Here is a 17,753-nt window from a genome sequence, read left to right as displayed (position 1 = left end):
GGCGGCGTTGGCGGGCGGAAGGCGGGGAGTCACGACTGGCCAGGGTCACACGAGGGTCACGGATGATGAGGGACGGATCGCGATCGTCGACGACAAGATCGACAGCACATCATAGGATGCCAAGGACAAGGAGGGGAAAGGTGAGAGAATATAGTGACAGCATCGTTCATGCCTTTGCCCGTTCCCTGTTGGTGTCGTGGACAGATATCCATCTAGCCCTTGGTATCCATGTAATCTCTCCGACACTCCTACCACCCTCCTCCTCCTCCGCTTCTTCCTCCTTAACCGTCGCTCTCCCCTTCTTGCCCCTCCTCGTCATCATCGCTCACCTCCTCGCCCCGCTCCCTCGCCTCCCTCCTCCTCCTCTCCTCCCGCTCCTTCTTCTTCTCCAGCAGCTTCTGCAGCTTCTTGGCCGCGTTGAACACCCCGTTGGTCCCCGCGCCGCACGCCGCGCAGCTCGGATCCCGCCGGTACCGGCCCAGCGCGCACCCTTCGCAAAAGTAGTGCCCGCACCGCGTCACGACGGGCGCCTTGTACGGCCCGCGGCAGAGGATGCACGCAAAGGGGATCGCCTCGAGCACGGCCGCCTCGGCGTCGTCGTCGTCGTCGTCGTCATCGCCGCCGCCTCTCCTGCCCGTCGCCTTCCGCTCCGCGCTCGCCACGACCGTCCCGCCCAGCACCTTTTTCCCCTTGGTCACCTTCTCCCACTCCCGGTCCAGCTGCCACCCGTGCGCGTAGTCCTCGCGGGCGTGCAGGAACTTGCACCCGTCGCCGAACCCGCAGAAGCCCGTCTGCTTCCAGTCCTTGCACACGTCGGGCGCCATGTCGGTGATGGTGATGGTGCGGATGTGCGAGGGCGGGGGCTTCACGGGCCCGACGGCGCGCTTGGGCGGCGGCCGTCGGCGGCGGCGCCGCCGCCGCCGCCGCTTGTGCTGGCTGCCGTCTTGGCGTGGCGCGTCGACCCGGCGAGGTGGTGCTTGGCCGACAGCTTCTCGTCCTCGTCGAACCAGTTGGCGTGCTTGGTCGCCTCGCGCTTGCCGCTCTCCAGGTCCAGCGTCCTGTCCGCCTTGAACACGGTCGCCGCCGTCGCGTCTTCTTCTTCCTTGTCGTCCTGGCCGTGGCGGCTCGCGCTGGCGTCTTTTGACGACGCGGCGACCACCCCGCCGCCGGGGTTGCGCTTCCTGCGCTTGACGCGCTGGCCCGTCGCCTCGTCCTCGGACGATGAGAAATCGGAGCTGTCGCTGTCGCTGTTCGCCGCGGGGGGCGGTGTCGCGGGACGTTTGCGCAGGTTCGCTTTCCCTTTGGCGCCGCGTTTCTTGAAGATGGCCACGGGCATGATGGGCGCGGCGGGCGCGGCGGGCGCGTCGGTGGGTGTTGGTTCCGTGTCGGCCATTGCGCTTGAGCGTATCCAAGATTACAGGAACCGGGTGTTTTTTGTCGGAGGCGGCGATGTTTCTAATGTATGTAAGCAAGAAAAAAAAAGAGAAGGTTGGAAAGTGATGGATGAAAGATGAAGTGAATGTGTCAGGGTTAATTATGTCATCGAGCCGAGCTCCGAACCCCTGCTCGCCCAGGGTTCGCCCATTGAGCCAGCAACACATCAACAACCCTGAGCGCATGAGCAAGACACCCTTCGATCAGATGGCACTTAAGATATAACATAATACTGCGTTCATCACATCACCATCCGCCGACAACCACACAAAAACATAAATGTAAGTTTCTTCATTTCTCATCAAACGCTGACCGAGTTTCACTGACTGACTGGCTGGCTGCTTGATCGACTGACCGACTGACCGGCTGACAGACAGGTCAGGACAGGTCAGGACAGACTGCGCCGCATCATTCTGCTCAGCCAGGCAAGTGAACACAAGCTGCCTCACCAACCGACCAACCACCGTAACAACAAAGCATCTTCGCAAGACGGAACAACCATCCTCCCTCCCAACCACTCCCACGTCCTCTCGTTCATGTGATGATTTTGGCCCCCCGCCCATGTCCATCCAGCCAGCGAGAACAGAAACGTGCTCGTACCCGTTCTTCAAGCCAGCCGACAAAGCGCCGAAGCAGAGACGGAAACGGCGGTAATGACGCGCTCCGTCCTTGAACCACCAAGCGACGAAGCGCCCAGCCAAAATCCAACCCGAAGAGGAAGAAGAGGAGGAGAAACAGCAAGAAGGCAGATAATGCATATGGCCTCCTGCTCTCTCTCTCTCTCTCTCTCTTTGACTCTCTCTCCGTCTCCCACACCAACCGCCAAACAAGAAAAAAACCATCCTTTTGACGGGAAATAGATATCCATCCCCGTTTACACAGTGCCAAGTGTGTCCGATGCTCCCGACGCCGTGTCCGCTTCCGCGCCAAAAAAACCATGACAAGAAAATACAAACACGTCCCGGAGAAGCTCTTTTGTTCTCTTTACCCGTACAAGGTGGAGTACAGACAACCAGACACGAGAAGTGAGGAGGGTGTGTTAGGTCGCGGAGAGGGATTAGTGAAGTGATAGTTTTGGGATCCTTTTTTTTGTGCGTTTTCTTTTTTTTTGGTTCTCTTGTTGTGTGTTTGTTCCGAAGAGCGCGGTGTAGCGGCGGTGGTGATACAGAAGATGGACCAACTGACGCGCGAGAGAGATGACAAGACAGAGTAAAACAAGGAAAGGGAAAATAAAAGAAGGAAAGGCTCATCATCGTCATGAGAGATAGAAGAAGAACCCTGTAAAGTCTAGAGAACCCAGAGATTTGATTGAGGAATGGTTGGATCGAGCGGAGCAAGAGATGGCGATCGATCGAGGGGTGGATCTCGGTGCGTGTCGTGTTGGGGCCAAAGAGCGAGGAAGACGTTGGTTCACGTTCACACCCTCGACCTCACCGTCCCAACAGGCGTCGGCGCGGCCGAGGGCGTCGGGCTTCGGAAACCCGCCACCGAATGGCGGCCGCTCTTCTTGGCGCTGCTGCTCAGAGTGCCGACGTCGTGTTTTCCTAGGATGGCGTGTTAGACAAGCTCTCTCTCCTCCCCAAGCGCGCCTCCTCGGACTCATAGAAAACTCACCATCACAGCAAGCCCGGACGTTCTCCAACCGATCCGCCTCCCGATCCTGCCGCTCAATCATCTCCCTCAGGTCCTCCGCGCTGTCCTGGACCTCGCTGTCGTGGGCTTCGTAGATGCCGAGTGAGGTGTGCCGACCTTGCACGCTCCGGCTCCGCATGCTCGCAAACGTGCCCGACACCTTGTTCTCGCGCAGGTACCCGCTGAGGCGGCTCAGGGTGCCAAACTTCTGGGCCTGGGCCTGCCCCTGCGACGCCCTCGACCTCGACGGCGTCAGCGTCGGCACGCTGAAGGACGCCATGTCCATGGGCGGCGAGTTGCGCACGGATTGCGACGTGTACGACGACACCGACGGGTCGGCCGGGGCGCGGTGGCCGTTGGCCGCGCGCGCGCCGTACCCCGGGTTGAACTCCTCGATGTCCTCGCGCGTGATGATGTTGCCGGCCACCTCCTCGACGTCCGACTGGCCGTCGTTGGCGGTCCGAAGCAGCAGGTACGACAAGGCGTTGAACCACGTCTCGTGGCGCTGGCCGGTCGTACAGGTGAACTTGATGCTCCTGCCGGGCGAGACGACAACCAGGCTCTTGCGGTGCAGGCCAGGCGGCATGGGGTTGTCGTCGGCGACGACGTGGACGCGCTCGATCTGGACGCTCTTGGCCCGGAGCTCGTGGCGGCCGGCCGTCGACGGGTCGCGGTCGCTCCAGTACAGGGTGCGCGTGTAGGGGTGGACCCAGAAGTAGCGGCGGTGGCGCTTCTCCGACATGGTGTCGCCGCGGCCCGTCTTGCGCGTGTACTTCCACAGATACTCGCCGATCATGGTCTGCGTAATGGCCTGGATCATGCGAGGATCGGTGTTGGGCCCGAAGCCCTGCGGATCAAACGCGCCGGCGCCGTGGATGTTGAAACGGTTGTCCATCTCGGACGTGAAGGAGGAGATGGACGACTTCCTGCTGGTAAGCGTGGCCCGGGAGATGGACTGCGCGTCGTGCACGTCGGCGAGCCCGGACGCGTAGCTTGGCTTGCCGGCGGAACGGTGGGTGGGCGTCATGCGGCCCGACACGGGGGCGCTGAGCGTAGCCGGGTACTTGGCGCCGGTGGGGGTGCGAGGACGGAGAGACGGGGTCTGGGCCCTGAGGGCCGAGGCGGGCATCGACGGAGGACCCATGTTGCCGATGGTGCCCTGGCCGCCGTTGGCCGACCCGGAGCGCGCCGCCTCGATCACCTCCTTGTGGTTGGCCGGGAGGGGCGGGACCTCGTCGATGGACGCCATGCCGCTCGCCGAGCTTCCCGGCCTCCGGACGGAGGCCGCGCCTTCGAGGGCGTCGAGGCCCGCGTCGATGCCCAGGCCCTTGTGGCGCAGCGGAGTGTCGAAGCTCTCCTGCCGCGGCCGGTGGATCCGAACCGTGGCGGGCGTGCTCACGCTGCTGAACGAGTGCGAGCGCGAGAGCGCGGCGGGCGCCGGAGGCTGGAGCTTCTCCCGCAGCATCTGGTCGATGGCATCCGACGTGAGCGTTGTCTGGGCGCCCTGGTCGACCGTCACCGCCTGGGCGAGCTGGTGAGCCGCGCTCTCCTCGCCGGCCGCGGCCGTCGCGTCTTGGGCCTCGCCGCCTTCCAGGTCGCGCGGGATGATGAAGGCGTTCCTCTTGGGGCTGCGGGGTTCGACGGACTCCATCTCCGGCTTGGTGAGGATGACGGTGAGCCCGGAGCGAGGAGCCTCGCGCGGTTCCTGGGGAGCGGTCTCCAGCGTCTTGATGGGAGACACGACGAACGTGGGCACCGGGGCCGAGGGTTCTTGCACCGGCTCAACCTCCTTGGAGGCAATGGTCGAAATCGACAGCTGGATCGGGGTCGGGGGCTCCTCGGCCACCGGCTCGAGCTGCGTAGCGGCGATGGTCGAGATGGACAGCTTGACGGGAGCTGGGGGTTCCTCCACGACCGGCTCGACCTGCGCGGCAGCGATGGTCGAGAGGGAGAGCTGAACCGGCGGCGCGGGCTCCTCGGCCGAAGGCTCGACATGCTCCGCCGCGATGGTTGACATGGCCAGCTTGACAGGCGACGCCGGCTCCAGCTCCCTCGGCTCGACCTGCTCCGACGCGATGTCCGAGAGCGACAGCGACAGCGGCTCCGGGACCGCGACCGGCACCGGCGCGGCCGCTGCCAGCGAGCGTACCTCGGCCGCCGGGGCGGCGGGAATCTCGACCTCGACCGGCGCAACCTCCTGGACAAGAACCGCCGAAGCGGACAGCACGACGGGCTCGGGCTCGGGCTCGGGCTCGATCTCGATCTTGACGGGCTCAACCTCCTCGGCCTGAACCGACGAGAAGGTGAGAGGCGCAGGGACGGACACGGGCTCGACGGGCTCGATGTCCAACACCACGACGGGAGCGCTGACCGTGGAGGGCTCCGGCTTGGGGGTCTCAGGCTCGACGGGCTCGATGGCCTGGGAAGCGAGCGCGGGCATGCCGAGCACGGGCGGCTCCGGCTCGGGGAGCACTACCGGCTCGACATGCTCCGAGACGACAGCGGCCAGCGAGAGGGCAGGGGGCACCACCACCTCCGGGACCGGCTCGGTCTGCTCCGAGAGGATGGACGACACGCCGAGAGGCGGCGCGGGCTGCTCGGGCTCCACGACGGGCTCAATCTCGAGGCCCTGGACAGGCGAGACGGCGAGGTTCTTGGGCGGCTGAGGGAACAAGGCCAGCTTGGAGCTCATGTCCCAATCGTGCTGCACGCTGGCATCGCTGTAGGACATGAGCGACGACCGCCACGATGACCCGTCGCCGCCAGCGCCCTCGCGGAGCTGGTCGCCTAGCCAGTGCGCCGCCGGGTCCGCCTGGCCGCGAGCGACGGTGCCCATGGACTCCATGGACGGGGGGCTCTTGAGAACGTCGCTGCGACGGATGACCGAGGCGGCATCGTCGGCGTACGACGATTCCTTCTCGACAGTGCCGTCGGCCGAGGCGGGCCGGATGTAGACCGGGTCGGTCATGGTGCCGCAGTCGACCATGATGCGAGGCAGAGTAGGCACCTCGGGCACCGGGGAGGCGCGGCCGCCAGGCACGCTGCGAGGGGTGGCAGGCGTGGCGGGGGTGAAGGAGCGGACGCTCCGCCGGCTCGGGGTGGCCACGCCGGGGCACGAGTCCTCATCGCTGTTGTCGAACTGGTTGAGCTCGGCAAAGAGGCTCTGGCCGCCGGGGGTCGTCGAGGGGTGGGCCGTAACGCTGGACGGGCTGCCCGGAGCGGAGGGCTCCTCGCTGAACTGGCGCGAACGGCGGGCCGCAGAGCCGCGGCTGGCGCGCATGCGGGTCCGCGGGCCGGAGGGGGTCTTGATGTCGGCGTACTCGTCGTCGTCGGAGCTCGAGGTGGAGGCGGCGCTGTCGAAGGCGTAATGGTGGTGGTGGTGGTTGCTGGCGTGGTGCGGGGGCAGCGGGGGCGGGCGCTTGATCGAATTGATGCCGCGCGCCGCGTCCGTCTCGGTCTCGGTGCCGCTGTTGTTGTCGTCGGTGGTGTCCTCGGCGCCCGTCTGGAAGCCGCCCTCGGTCTCGGTGCCGCGGTCGTCGTTGGCCGTCTCGAAGGCGGCGTCGCTCGTCTCGTTGGCGCTCTCGAGCTGCTCGTTGGCCGTCTCCAAGTGGGTGGCGGGGACGGCCGCCGCAGCCGAGAAGAGGCCCGAGGAGCGATGATGATGCACGGTCGAGTTGCGGCGCGAGAGGACGCGGGGGGAGGCGATTTCGGACTGGTCCTCCCAGTCGTCGTCCTCGACCACCTCGATGCGGCTCGAGCGAGGGATGCCCAGCTGGGTGACCTTGAAGGCGGGCTTCTTGGGCTCGCGGTGGTCCGGCTTGCGGCTCCGGCGGGGCGCCGGGTTGGGGTCGTTCCGCAGCTTTTCGATCTCGTCGCGGGCCTCCTGGAGCATGCGCTTCAGCTCGAGCTTCTCGGTCTTCTCGCGGTGGAGGTTGGTGCGGAGGGTCTGGATGGTGCGCTGGGCGTGGGTGATGGACGCCTTGAAGGCCTCAGACTCGGCGGACGTGGTGCGCAGGATCGGCTTGAGGGGCGAGGGCGGCGGGGAGTGCTCCGGGGTGTTGTGGTCGGGGGCCGAGTGGGAATCGTCGCCGCTGCTGCCGGCGGGGGCCTCGCGCTCCAGGGTGCGGCCGCGCTGGAGGGCCGAGACGGCCCTGGCCAGCTCCTGGTTCTGGCCGGTCAGCTCGTTGACGCGCTTCTGCAGGTTGGCGCGCTCCGTCTCGGCGGTGGCGGCGGCGCGGCGGCTGGTGCCGAGCTCGATCTCCAGGTTCTTGATCTCGGCCGAGTGCTTCTCCTCCTGCTTGGCGAGGCTGTCCTTGACCTCCTCGAGCTCGCGCTGGACGGCCGTGCGCTCGGCCTGGAGGACGGTCAGGGCCTGGGTAAGCTTCTTCTCGCGCTCGGTGCCGGCCTTCTGGGCGGCGATCAGCTCGTGGATCTGGGTCTCGAGGTTCCAGTTTTCATCCTTGTAGCGGTTCTCGCTCTCGTCGAGGGTCCGGAGACGCTGCTGGAAGGCCTCGAGCTCGACCTCGAGCCGGGAGCGATCGGCCTTGACCTCCTTGAGCTCCTCCTCGCGCATCGACAGGACGGCGTGCAGCTGCCGGACCTGGGCGAGCAGCGAGGTGCTGATCTCGGCGGCGAACTCGACGTTGTCGATGAGGCTGGCGGCCTGGTTGCGGGCCTTGCGGCTCGGGGGGGCGGCGGCCTTGCTCGGGGACGGGGCGGCGAGAGTCTCGAACTTGGAGGGGCTCACGGAGCGCTAGGGGGGCACGGTTAGCGGGGCAAGGCAAGACAAGCAAGACAAACCACGGATGGAACCTATAGAGCGGTGCAAAAGGCGAGAGAGAGAGAGAGAGAGAAAGGACAACGCACCCTGGAGCCGTGCTTATCGGGCGAGAAGGGGGAGGATCCCGGAGCCTCGTTGCTAGGGACCCTCTGCTTGGGGAGGAGGGCGCGGGCGCTCTGGCGAGCGACCTCGTTGTAATCCTTCTCGATCTCGACAAGACGTTGGCGCAGCTCCGGAGTCATCTCGGCCTCGGACTGCAGCTGCTCGACCTCGCGCAGCTTCTCGGTGAGCTGCTTCTGCTGCTGGACGAGGGCGGTACCCAGCTTGCCGGCCTCCTCCATGCGGCGCTCGGTGTCGCGCAGGTGAGCCTCGATGGCGAGCTTGACCTGCTCGAGGGAGGTGCCAGGGCCGAGGGCAAAGAGGCTCGTGTCGAAGTTGGAGTGGCGAAGGTGCGGCAGCCCCACGGGGCTCGTCATGAAAGGGTCGAAGCCATCGCCGCCCACCACGGTGGCAGTGGGCTCGTCGAGAGAGGACGCCATGGTCGGAGGAAGACGAAGGGTCGAGACGGCAGCGGGTGGAAGGGGGCTTTCCGACGGGGGAGAGCCCTCAACAACCACGCTGCGAGTGGCGATTTCTTGCTCGGAGGGTGCGCGGGCGGGCCAAGGATGCGAGATGCCGCTCTAGAACGCAGGGTCCAACATGTGTGTATGAGGGTGGTGGAGCAAGGCTGCGTCGCGAATCGATCGAAGGATGATGATGGCAAGGGAGAGTTGAGTTGAGTGTATTTTGTCGTCGTTACGAAAAACCGAAGAAGACACGCAAGGGAAAAGATTAGAAGTAGTAATTATCGGGGGAAAACAACACGGCAACAAAAGAGAGATGAGCGAGAGTAGGAACAACGCGGTCGGTGATGTCGTCGTCCTTGTCGTAGGCGTAGAGTAGATAGAGAGAAGCGAGAGTGAGAGAGAGAGCGCGGGAAAAAAGAGAGGTAGAGAGAGAGAGAGGGAGAGATAGAGAGAGACAGAGACAGAGGAACAGAGATAGAGATAGAGAGAGGTAGAGAGAGAGAGTCCAAAAAAAGAAGAGGAAAACAAAATAAAAATCTAGAGAAGAAGGTTGAAAAGAAACAAAAAAGCGCCTCTGTCGTTTGGTTGAGTGAGGGTCCGACTGTCCGACCGGGAGGAGGATTTGCGGATTGCGCGAACCCCTCGGGGCGTTGTTGACGTTGGTGTCGAACAAGCGCGCGGTGGCGGCGGACAGCAGAACAACACAGACACAGACGCAGCCGACGCAGAACAAGGACACCGGGGGGGGAGGGAACAACAAAAAGCTGAAAGGGGAGAAGGGGGAAGGGCTTGGTGTCCTTGGTGTCCGGTTCCAATCCCGAAATGTGTTTGAATTTTGACGCGGCGCGCCGGGGGGGGGGGAGGGAAGAGAGAGAAGCGAGGATGGAGAAGATGCGCCAGGCAGCGTCCCTGGGTTCCTGGGGTCCCTGGGTCTCTGGTGGGTTTGTGGGGGGGGGGGGGGGGGGTCTCAGCGGTCCGTCGACAAATCACACGACACCGTTTCCACAAACGGGGAAAAAAAGTGGATAACCGAAGCAGGAGTTGGCAGGTATTGCTATAAAAAAGAGGATGGAGAACGGAGAAGAAGAATTCCACCAAAATTCGGCAACAAGAAACATCCACCCATCTGCTTGCCTGTGCGAAATGGTGGATGGAGATGGAGATGGCTATGCTCGCTGTGACGGAGCTGTGATTGCCCGTGTGTACCTTACTGTAGTGTGCTATGGTGGACACCAAGAGAAGGTATATACATAGTAGTAAACAGCAGCAGAGTACGAAACAACAAACGACTGTGTCCCCGAACTACCTAGAGCATGCAGTACGTAGTGGGAAACTCCACGTGTAACGGGACCGAAAAGAAAGAGAAGGAAAAGGGACGAGATGGACAGAGAGATTGATCGGATCGGGAAGCCTGGCGACGTCAACCCTCTCGCTCATTCGTCGGCGCGCTCATGCCGGGAGGGAGAGAGAGACAGAGAGACAAAACGACATGCAAGACAAAGACAGCAGCGCACCGGACGGGAGCCAAGTGGAGCGCTCTAAGGGGTACACTCGCCCCGTCTAGATCATGCAGACCTGCAGATGGATGGAGCCAATGCCGCTGCGAGTTGTGTGTTTGTTTGTTGTTGTTCAGGTGGTTCTTGTTCAGCCCTCGGGGTCCGGGCCGTGGGACGCTTGAACGGTGACGGGACCGGAACCAAGCAAGGGAACCCAGAAAACCCCGGAACCAAGGACGGAACCACTGGAAGGGACCATGGATCTCTTTTTCTCGGTCTCTCTGTCTCCCTCTCTCCCTCTCTCTCTGGCGGTAGCAACCTCAGACAGCCAACACGTGATGCCTGGCCCTGTCCCGGGCCCTTTCCTGCCCTGCCCTGACCAACCCGACGTGTGCTAGCCTGGTTTATGGAAGGCTCCACCCAGTTCATGCTGAGCTGCACTGCCCTTGGGGGAGGTGGGTCCCACCGTTGCGTTGGCGCGGCGTTTTGCCAAGCCACCAGATTGGAATCAAACGGAGCGGCTACCAGGCTTGATTCACCTTCAACTTCCCAGGTCACTCACTTGTTTTGTCTCCCCCCGTCGCGGTGGTTCCGAGGTTCTTCGAGAACATGGGAACATGGCTGCCAATCTACTGCGTATACTATAGTACTACGCAGTACACAGTATACCACAGTACACGTACACCAGCAGCACAACGCCTGTCACTGTACATACACCGTATGGACACAGTGAGTAGCACTCATGGGCTGGGCGGGTAGTCCCAGGGCTGCAGGGCTAGGGGGGGGGGGGGGGGAGGGGGGATGAGTGAGTTATTGGTGTGCTTCAGGAACCTAAACCCAAAGCTCGTTCATTGAATCTCTCATCCAACCCGCCCGGAACCTTTTGCCTCTCGCGGGAATGACCGCTGCTGCACACTGCACACAGAGCAGCCCGCTGTCTTCCCTCCGCCGGCGGCGATCCTCTCGACCCCCTCCGCCCACCCCGGCCTCGCTTCCCAATTTCATGCAACACACCAAGAGACACCCCCCCAAAAAAGGGCCTGGTCCTTGCGGCCTTGTGAATCTTTGTGAATCATTTCCAGGCCCCCTCGTCAAATCAACGCTCACTTCGGTTCCAGAAATCGACCATCAAAATCTCCCGGATTCAGGGTGGCATGGCGCGCCCACGATGCCAACGCAGCTGGCAACGATGGCAACGATGGCGACACGGAGCCGCTCTCAGACGTTCATTTGTGTCTGTATATAAAGCAGCCATGGCTTACAGGAAGCCCTCCAAGTCCTCTCCAAGGCGCCCCGGCCTGGTGCGACATGCATGCCGTCGCGTTCCTGGGCATCCTGTAATAAGCGTAAAAGAGTCATCTCTTGTGTCTCGTGCCCTCTTGGTATCCATTCCCGATGTACGCACCTCATCTCGGATGCTCAACACCGGAAATCAAGGTGTCGGGATGTCATCCACGGGATGTCATCCACGGGATGTCATCCACAACACAACCTGCAACAGACCGTCAACAGGCGCCGACTTGGGGCTCGTGAAGGAGGACTTGGGGACGCATGCAGGAAACCAACAACACCTTGGCTCAAGTCATCCAGCTTTTCCCATGTTCTATACACTACCTCGAATCCCGTGAAAGTGTATGTGTGCGTGATCATAACCAATTTAAGACAACTCCTCATCCAATCCCTCCCGTCGCCATCCCATGTGAATGATGCCAATGCCAACGCAATCCGTATCCCGTCATGTGTCCTCATAGCAACAAAAAAACAAAAAGCCCCAGCCCTCGCCAAAACTCCTGGAGAAAGAAACCCATCCCAGCCTTCGTACTATACATCCTGGACGACACCCATCCTGCATCCTGTACCTCAGCTAGGTACTTCAACCCAAACAGTCTCTGCCTCTCACCAATCCAGCCCACCACCACCACCACCGCGACAAACATCCCTAGCCAACCGCTCCAGAAGCGGCTCAACCACCCCCCGCTCCGCCGCCACCTTGGACCGCTGCTTCACCCGCGTATAAAACACGGGACAATCGCGGCTGTCACACGGGACGGGCTCGTCCTCCGCGATCCCGTTTCCTCCTCCGGTTCCCGGTCTTGCCCCGGCTCCGGCTCCCGCCACCCCAACAGCGCTGTTCCCGCTCCCGTTCCCGTTCCCGTTCCCCGCCCCCGACTCCCCCGGCGCGAACCCCGCGCAGCTCCTGCATACGCTGACCACGTCCGCGTACCGCTTCTGCTCGTGCGCAAGCCGGCTCTGGAGGAGGAACGCCGTCTCGGCGGGGGTGGCGGCGCAGCGGCCGCAGAGGCCCGGAGGCGGCGGGGACGGTTCGTCTCTTTCAGTCGTAGAAGCCGTGGCGGTGATGCCACCAGAGGCAAAGAACCGCCGTCGTCGTCCGTTCTGCGGCTGCCGCGGCGCCATCTTGACCCCGCACGCCAGGCACGTCGTCGAGTTGAGAAAGAACTCGAGCGTCTTCTTCCCGCCTCCGATGCCGTTGTCTTTCCCCCCGCCCGCTCGGCCGTGGCCGCCGCCGCCCTCTGGCAACAACCTCCTCGCCGGCTGGACCTTGGGCATCTCGTCGTACCACCCCCGCACGTTGGCCCCGACGAGATGAAAGATCCTCTGCAGCGGCGGGATCAGGTTCTTGGTGATGTAATACTCGGCGTCCAGCGACGCGTGGGGGTTGGCCAGCAGCTCCTCGGGCGCGACGCACCGGTCGGCGAGCCGGGCCCCGGGGCGCCCGCCACGACCACGTACGGCACGCGCTCGCCGTACTGCGGCTCCGCCCGCGCGTCCTCGGCCATCCGCCGCGCCGCGACGAGCGCCCCCGCCGGCCCGGGCCCCTTGCCGCTGTACGACCCGAGCCGCACCTCGCGCTGGAAGACGAACTGCCCGACCGACACGGCGCCGCGCTGGATCTTGGCGCACTGCGCCTGGAAATACGCCTTGACCTGGCTGAGGTCGGCCGTCTCGAAGAGCAGGCGCAGGGCCTTCTCCTCGATGAGCTGCTCCGCCGGCGTGCCGTCGCGGCGCACCGTCTCGATGCCCTTGGCGTCAAACTCGGGCGCCCGCTGGTCGCGGGCCTCGTACTTGTACCCGACGTAGCGCTTCTTGGCGAGCAGCACGCACGGGTGGTACACCTTTTCGAACTTGAGCTTAACCGGCCGCGGGTTGAGCGCCGTCACCTCGCGGGCCATCTCGGCGCCGATGTCGAACGCCTGCTCGCGCGTCCGGCCCGGCAGGTGCACAAACAGGCTGTCCGTGTCGCCGTACACCACCTCGGCCCGCCACCGCTCGACCGAGTGGATGTACGCGATGGCCCGCTCCAGCGTCTCGCGGCCCGTCTGCACGATGCTGTCCGCGATCTCGGCGCAGGGCATGCGCCCGGAGAACGAGGCCGACGCGTAGCCGTAGGTGACGTTGGCCAGGAGCTTGAGCGCCAGCTGGCGGTTGTTGAGGAGCTTCTGGAGGGTGCGGTCGTCCTTGTCAAACTTCATGCCGCTCTTGACCATGATCCGCGTCTCGAGGATCTCGCTGAGCATCTTGGCCAGGAGGGATTTGCGGATCGACGGCTTGGCGTACATGAGGCCGTTGGGCGCGATGTTGATGTGGTCACGGAGCAGGCCCAGCAAGCCCTCGCGGCGCCGATACTCGGTGAAGCCGAGCTTGTTCGTCCCGCGCCAGCCGACGATGCGGCCCAGGCAGGTAGAATAACAGTAGTTGTAGGCGATCATGACGCTGGGGTACAGGCTCTGGAAGTCGAGGACCAGCACGGGCGACGGGTAGAAGGCGCTCTGCGGCTCCATGACGAGCGGCAGGCACTCGAGGGCGTTTTGCGCGCCGACCTGCTTTCGGCTTGGCGAGACGAGCAGGAAGCTTTCCGGCTTGGCGATGCGGAACATGATGGACTCGACCTTGAACTGCGATCCGCGCGAAAATACGGAGAAGAAGTCGACCCCGAGCAGCCGCGCCTGCTCGCTCGTGCGCGCGATGAGCTCGTTCGCTTCGAGTATGTCGAGGTCGATGCGCGTCCGGCTGAGGTAGTACCGCAGGACCCGGGCGAGGTCCCGCGGCCGCCCGCTGCGGTACCACTCCGTCAGGGTGCGCCACGAGTAGTGCGGGATGCGCCGGTGGAGGAGGTGCCACGCGACGTTCTCCATGGTGTACTGCAGCAGGTTGAGCTCGCCGCGCATCGCCCGCCAGATGTTGATGACATGCCGGCCCGTGACGTGGAGCGTCGACGTCGTCTTGAATCCCCAGCGGTCCTCCTCCCGGCCCTTCCTCGCCGCCGAGTCGGACTTGACGCGCGAGAACTCGCTGCACAAGTCGTAATCGTACTTGATGGCCGCGCGCTCCACGAGGTACCCCCACGATGTGCCGTGAACCTCGTAGCCCGTGATGATATCCGGGTCGTGGGTGCGCACGATCTCCACCATGCGTACCAGCACGTCCAGCTCTGTCGCCTCCTCCACCACCTCAACGTTCGTCTGCTTGCGGATCTGCTCGGCAAGAAGGCCATCCTCGGAGAGCACGACGATGCCCGAGAGGGTCTCGTGTGCCGACGGGGTGTTGCCAAACAAACGCTGCTCGTCGGACCGCAGGCACCAAAAGATGCATTGGACCTCGTCCTCCTCCGGGTTCGGCACCAGCTTGCCCCGCGTGTTGACGTGCAGCTCGAGGCTCATGGTGCTCATGTACTGGGTCTCATGCTGGACGCTGGACGACGGTTGCTTCAGCGAGTACTTGAAGCCGTGCGTGTTCTGCGGCGTGGCCCCGACGATCTGGGACAGCTCGGACGGCTTCTGCGTCGGCGGCGGCGGTGGTCGTGCCGAGCCGGACTTTTGGCCCCGGGCGTTCTGCTGCTGTTTCTCCTCCCACCAGTGCTTCACTTCCTCAAAGGTAGGAGGCGGCTCGGCGATCTCCCAGCTCCTCAGCGTGCACGCGCGCCGCTGCCTCGCGTAGGCGGCTTCTGTGGCGGCAAAGTCGGGCGCTTGCTCCGGTCTCGCGCCGAACGTGGCGGGCGACTGGCCCGTCGGGTCGAACTCGGGGAGATAGGGCACGCTGTTGCCATCGAGTCGAAATTCCTTTCCGGCGTACTCCCTCGGCCGCGGCGGCACGTCCTCGTCCTTTCCATAGAACGCATCCTGGTAGATGACATCGGGCAGCCCGTAGGACGCCATCGTCGAGCAGACCTCGGATGCCGAGGGAGGCGGGTTGGCGAAGACGAACATTGCGGTCGGTCCGCACCATGTGAGCTTCGCGTCCGGCGAGGCCGAAGCAAGCGCCGACGGGCGGGATGCTGATGACTCGGGGCTGGAGCCGAGCGGTTGGACGGAAACCAGCGGATCAAACGCCACCTGCTTTCTTTTCGCCGCGGTTTGTGTGCCGTCATCGGTCTGCTGAGAAGCGCTCTTTTGAGAGAGCCGCAAGATTGTATCGGGATCGTGGGGGTCCTTGACCACGGGGAAGTTGAGCGTCTGGTTGCTTTGTGAACTTTGGGCGCTCCCTCGGACATTGCGCCTTTTCGGCTGGGATGATGGCGGGTGCGCTGGCGCTTTGGGGGGTGCAAGAGCCTCGGCGATCCCCTTCTTGCGTGCTGGCATGAGCTCAGGCTCAGGCTCAGGTACAGGGAATTCGGACGTTGATAAGGGACCCGGTTGTGCGACCCTCTCCTCGTTCTCCCATTTCAAGCGTTTTGTGGGGATCTGAGCCTCGGTCACGGACGCAGAGCGCTTGATGGGCCTCGCTGTATTGGTCTCTTCGCATGCAACATCTTTGGAGAACAGCTCTGGTGCGGTCTCCTCTGACAGCAGTCCCCTGGGCAGCGGGATGGATGGGCGCTTCCCCAGGCGCAATCCGCTAATGCTCACACCACCGATCGCGCCGCCGATGGTCTCCTTCAGTTCGGCCACGAGCTTGCGAGTCTGGTCATCTGAGTCGCTCTGGGCAAAGTCGGGTCCTTTCGAGGCATCCGAGTGCTGGCTGCTCGGCGGCTTCGATTTGTCGTCGGACGGTCCCTCTGGCTTCTTCGCCGGTTCGTCCTCTCCCTCCTCCGAAGCCGGCTGCTCTTCGTCCTCGGCAGCCTCGAGCTCAAGAATCCCCCGCTCATCCACCTGGATGCTGCTGGCCACATCTCGGTGCTTGTCCAACAGCAACTGCTCCAACCCCAGGGCTGGCAGCAGCTTCTCTGGAAACATGTCCTCTACCGACTGCAAGACCGTCGGAATGTCTTCCGCGTGCTCAATGGGTGCAACATAGTTCTCAAAGGTGAGCTCCTCGCCGCCTTGTGCCTTCTCCTCTTCGATCAACCGGCGGACTTGCTCCCGGTAGTCGTCCTCGTGAATCCACCCCGGCGACTGGGAGTCGCGCGGGTCCGCCGACATGGACACCAGCGCGTCCCGGGGGAACGGACTGCCCCCGGAGTCTTTCAGGCCCAGACGCTTTTTCCTCCGCTTCGCCTCGTCGTTCCACAAACCAGCCATGCTATGGACGAGCTTCAGGCCGGGCAGGATGGGGTGCTCGCGCTCGATAAAGTCGTGGTGCAGCCTCCGCTCCTTTACGGCCCGGCGGTTCACGATATGCTGAACGCAGATGTCGACCTCGAGGGAGCAATGGCTCTGACGCTGGACGCCGTCTTGGTAGTCGGTGATGGCGGAGGGGTGGATGGTGTTGCTGTCCCAGATGCGCGGGGGCTCGTCCGGGCCGGCGGGGTCGGGCACGGGAGCGCGAAACCGGACGTTTTCGGCCTCGAGATAGTCGCAGCCGTAGAGGTTGTAGTCGGTCATAAACTGGAGCAGGTACTGCAGATGCGCCTCGTAGGGCTGGAACTTGCGGCCCATGACGACGCCTTGCTGCAGGAGGTCGGCCAGGCGCGAAATGGTCAGGGGGTTGAGCATGTAGATCTTGAGGTAGAAGCGGTAGCCAACGTGGAAGCCGTAGAAAGGGATGCCCTTGACCAGCGTGATGCGGGCCACATAGCGCTGGGGCCCGCGGGTGGGATCCCGGCGGTAGCTGACAGAGAGGGCATGGTCGATGGAGAGATGGAGCCGGTAGATGTACTCAGAGACTGTGTCCGTCCACGTCAGCGGCTCGGGTCCACGAGAACCAAGCGAATGGCCTAGGGAGGCGCTCACCCGAAGTCTTATCCAGAGGCCCGCGATACTCGATGAAGAGGTAAGGGAATGCGCCGTGGATGTGAGCGCACACTTTCTGGCCGGTCTCGTTCGACCCAAAGACCCGGATGACGGGGACCTTGGGCTGTTTGGAGGGGTCTGTGAGATGGGCATCTTTACGCAGCGGAGGGTCATATCGAGAGGGCGTGGCTTGGTAGTGGTCGATGCAGTTGAGGCGCACCCGGAACCCATCCATCCTTGCGGTATTTTTGTGGATTAGAGAACCGAGACGGGGCGCGGATAATCATGATGCATGCCGATTAGATAGTCTTGTTTGTATATTTTTTTTTTTGTTCAAGAAAAAAAAGGCCTCGGGAAGGCCAAAGACAAAGACAATGCGGTGTCTGGGATATTGGGGAGTGAAACGGCGCAGCAACGGCGCGCGGTGGGAAACGTGTGCAACGCGCTTTGAGTGGCGCGAAAAGTCGCCAAAGCACGTGGAAGCCGAGTCATCATTGAAGCAGGCAGAAACAGAAAACACAACGCCGGAGAGGTGGGGAGCTTCCATTCAGCAGAAAACCGGCAGAAGTATGGCCTATTCACCAACGAGTTGAGGGGTTTGATTTTCCCATTTCTACCGTCTAAGTGGCGTAAGTGGAATCCTGAAGTGTGAACGGTCGGTGTTGTTGCTTTTTTTGTTGTCATTACATAGTAAAGCTTGGTTGACCCTGCATCTTAC

General features: G+C 63.0%; 3 protein-coding genes across 3 annotated transcripts; all 3 read right to left on the bottom strand.

The window, feature by feature from the left end:
* Nucleotides 1-281: 281 nt before the first annotated feature.
* VTJ83DRAFT_1597 (uncharacterized protein) lies at nt 282-1,393 on the bottom strand (the record flags this gene model as incomplete). The annotated part of the gene is made up of 2 exons (XM_071007773.1): nt 282-654; nt 870-1,393. 2 exons carry the CDS (start codon nt 1,391-1,393, stop codon nt 282-284), a joined length of 897 nt encoding a protein of 298 aa, XP_070868137.1.
* Nucleotides 1,394-2,850: 1,457 nt separating this feature from the next.
* VTJ83DRAFT_1596 (uncharacterized protein) lies at nt 2,851-8,385 on the bottom strand (the record flags this gene model as incomplete). Its single annotated transcript, XM_071007772.1, has 3 exons — nt 2,851-2,978; nt 3,049-7,819; nt 7,933-8,385. 3 exons carry the CDS (start codon nt 8,383-8,385, stop codon nt 2,851-2,853), a joined length of 5,352 nt encoding a protein of 1,783 aa, XP_070868136.1.
* A 3,419-nt stretch (nt 8,386-11,804) lies between these two features.
* VTJ83DRAFT_1595 (uncharacterized protein) lies at nt 11,805-17,270 on the bottom strand (the record flags this gene model as incomplete). Its single annotated transcript, XM_071007771.1, has 3 exons — nt 11,805-12,599; nt 12,665-16,968; nt 17,036-17,270. The coding sequence occupies 3 exons, from the start codon at nt 17,268-17,270 to the stop codon at nt 11,805-11,807; spliced, it is 5,334 nt and encodes a 1,777-aa protein (XP_070868135.1).
* Between the last annotated feature and the right edge of the window lie 483 nt (nt 17,271-17,753).

The sequence above is a fragment of the Remersonia thermophila genome, chromosome 2, assembly GCF_042764415.1.
Source record: "Remersonia thermophila strain ATCC 22073 chromosome 2, whole genome shotgun sequence".
NCBI classification, from domain to species: domain Eukaryota; kingdom Fungi; phylum Ascomycota; class Sordariomycetes; order Sordariales; family Chaetomiaceae; genus Remersonia; species Remersonia thermophila.
The sequence above is the reverse complement of the archived record's forward strand: the minus strand, read 5'-3'. Positions and strand labels throughout refer to the sequence as shown.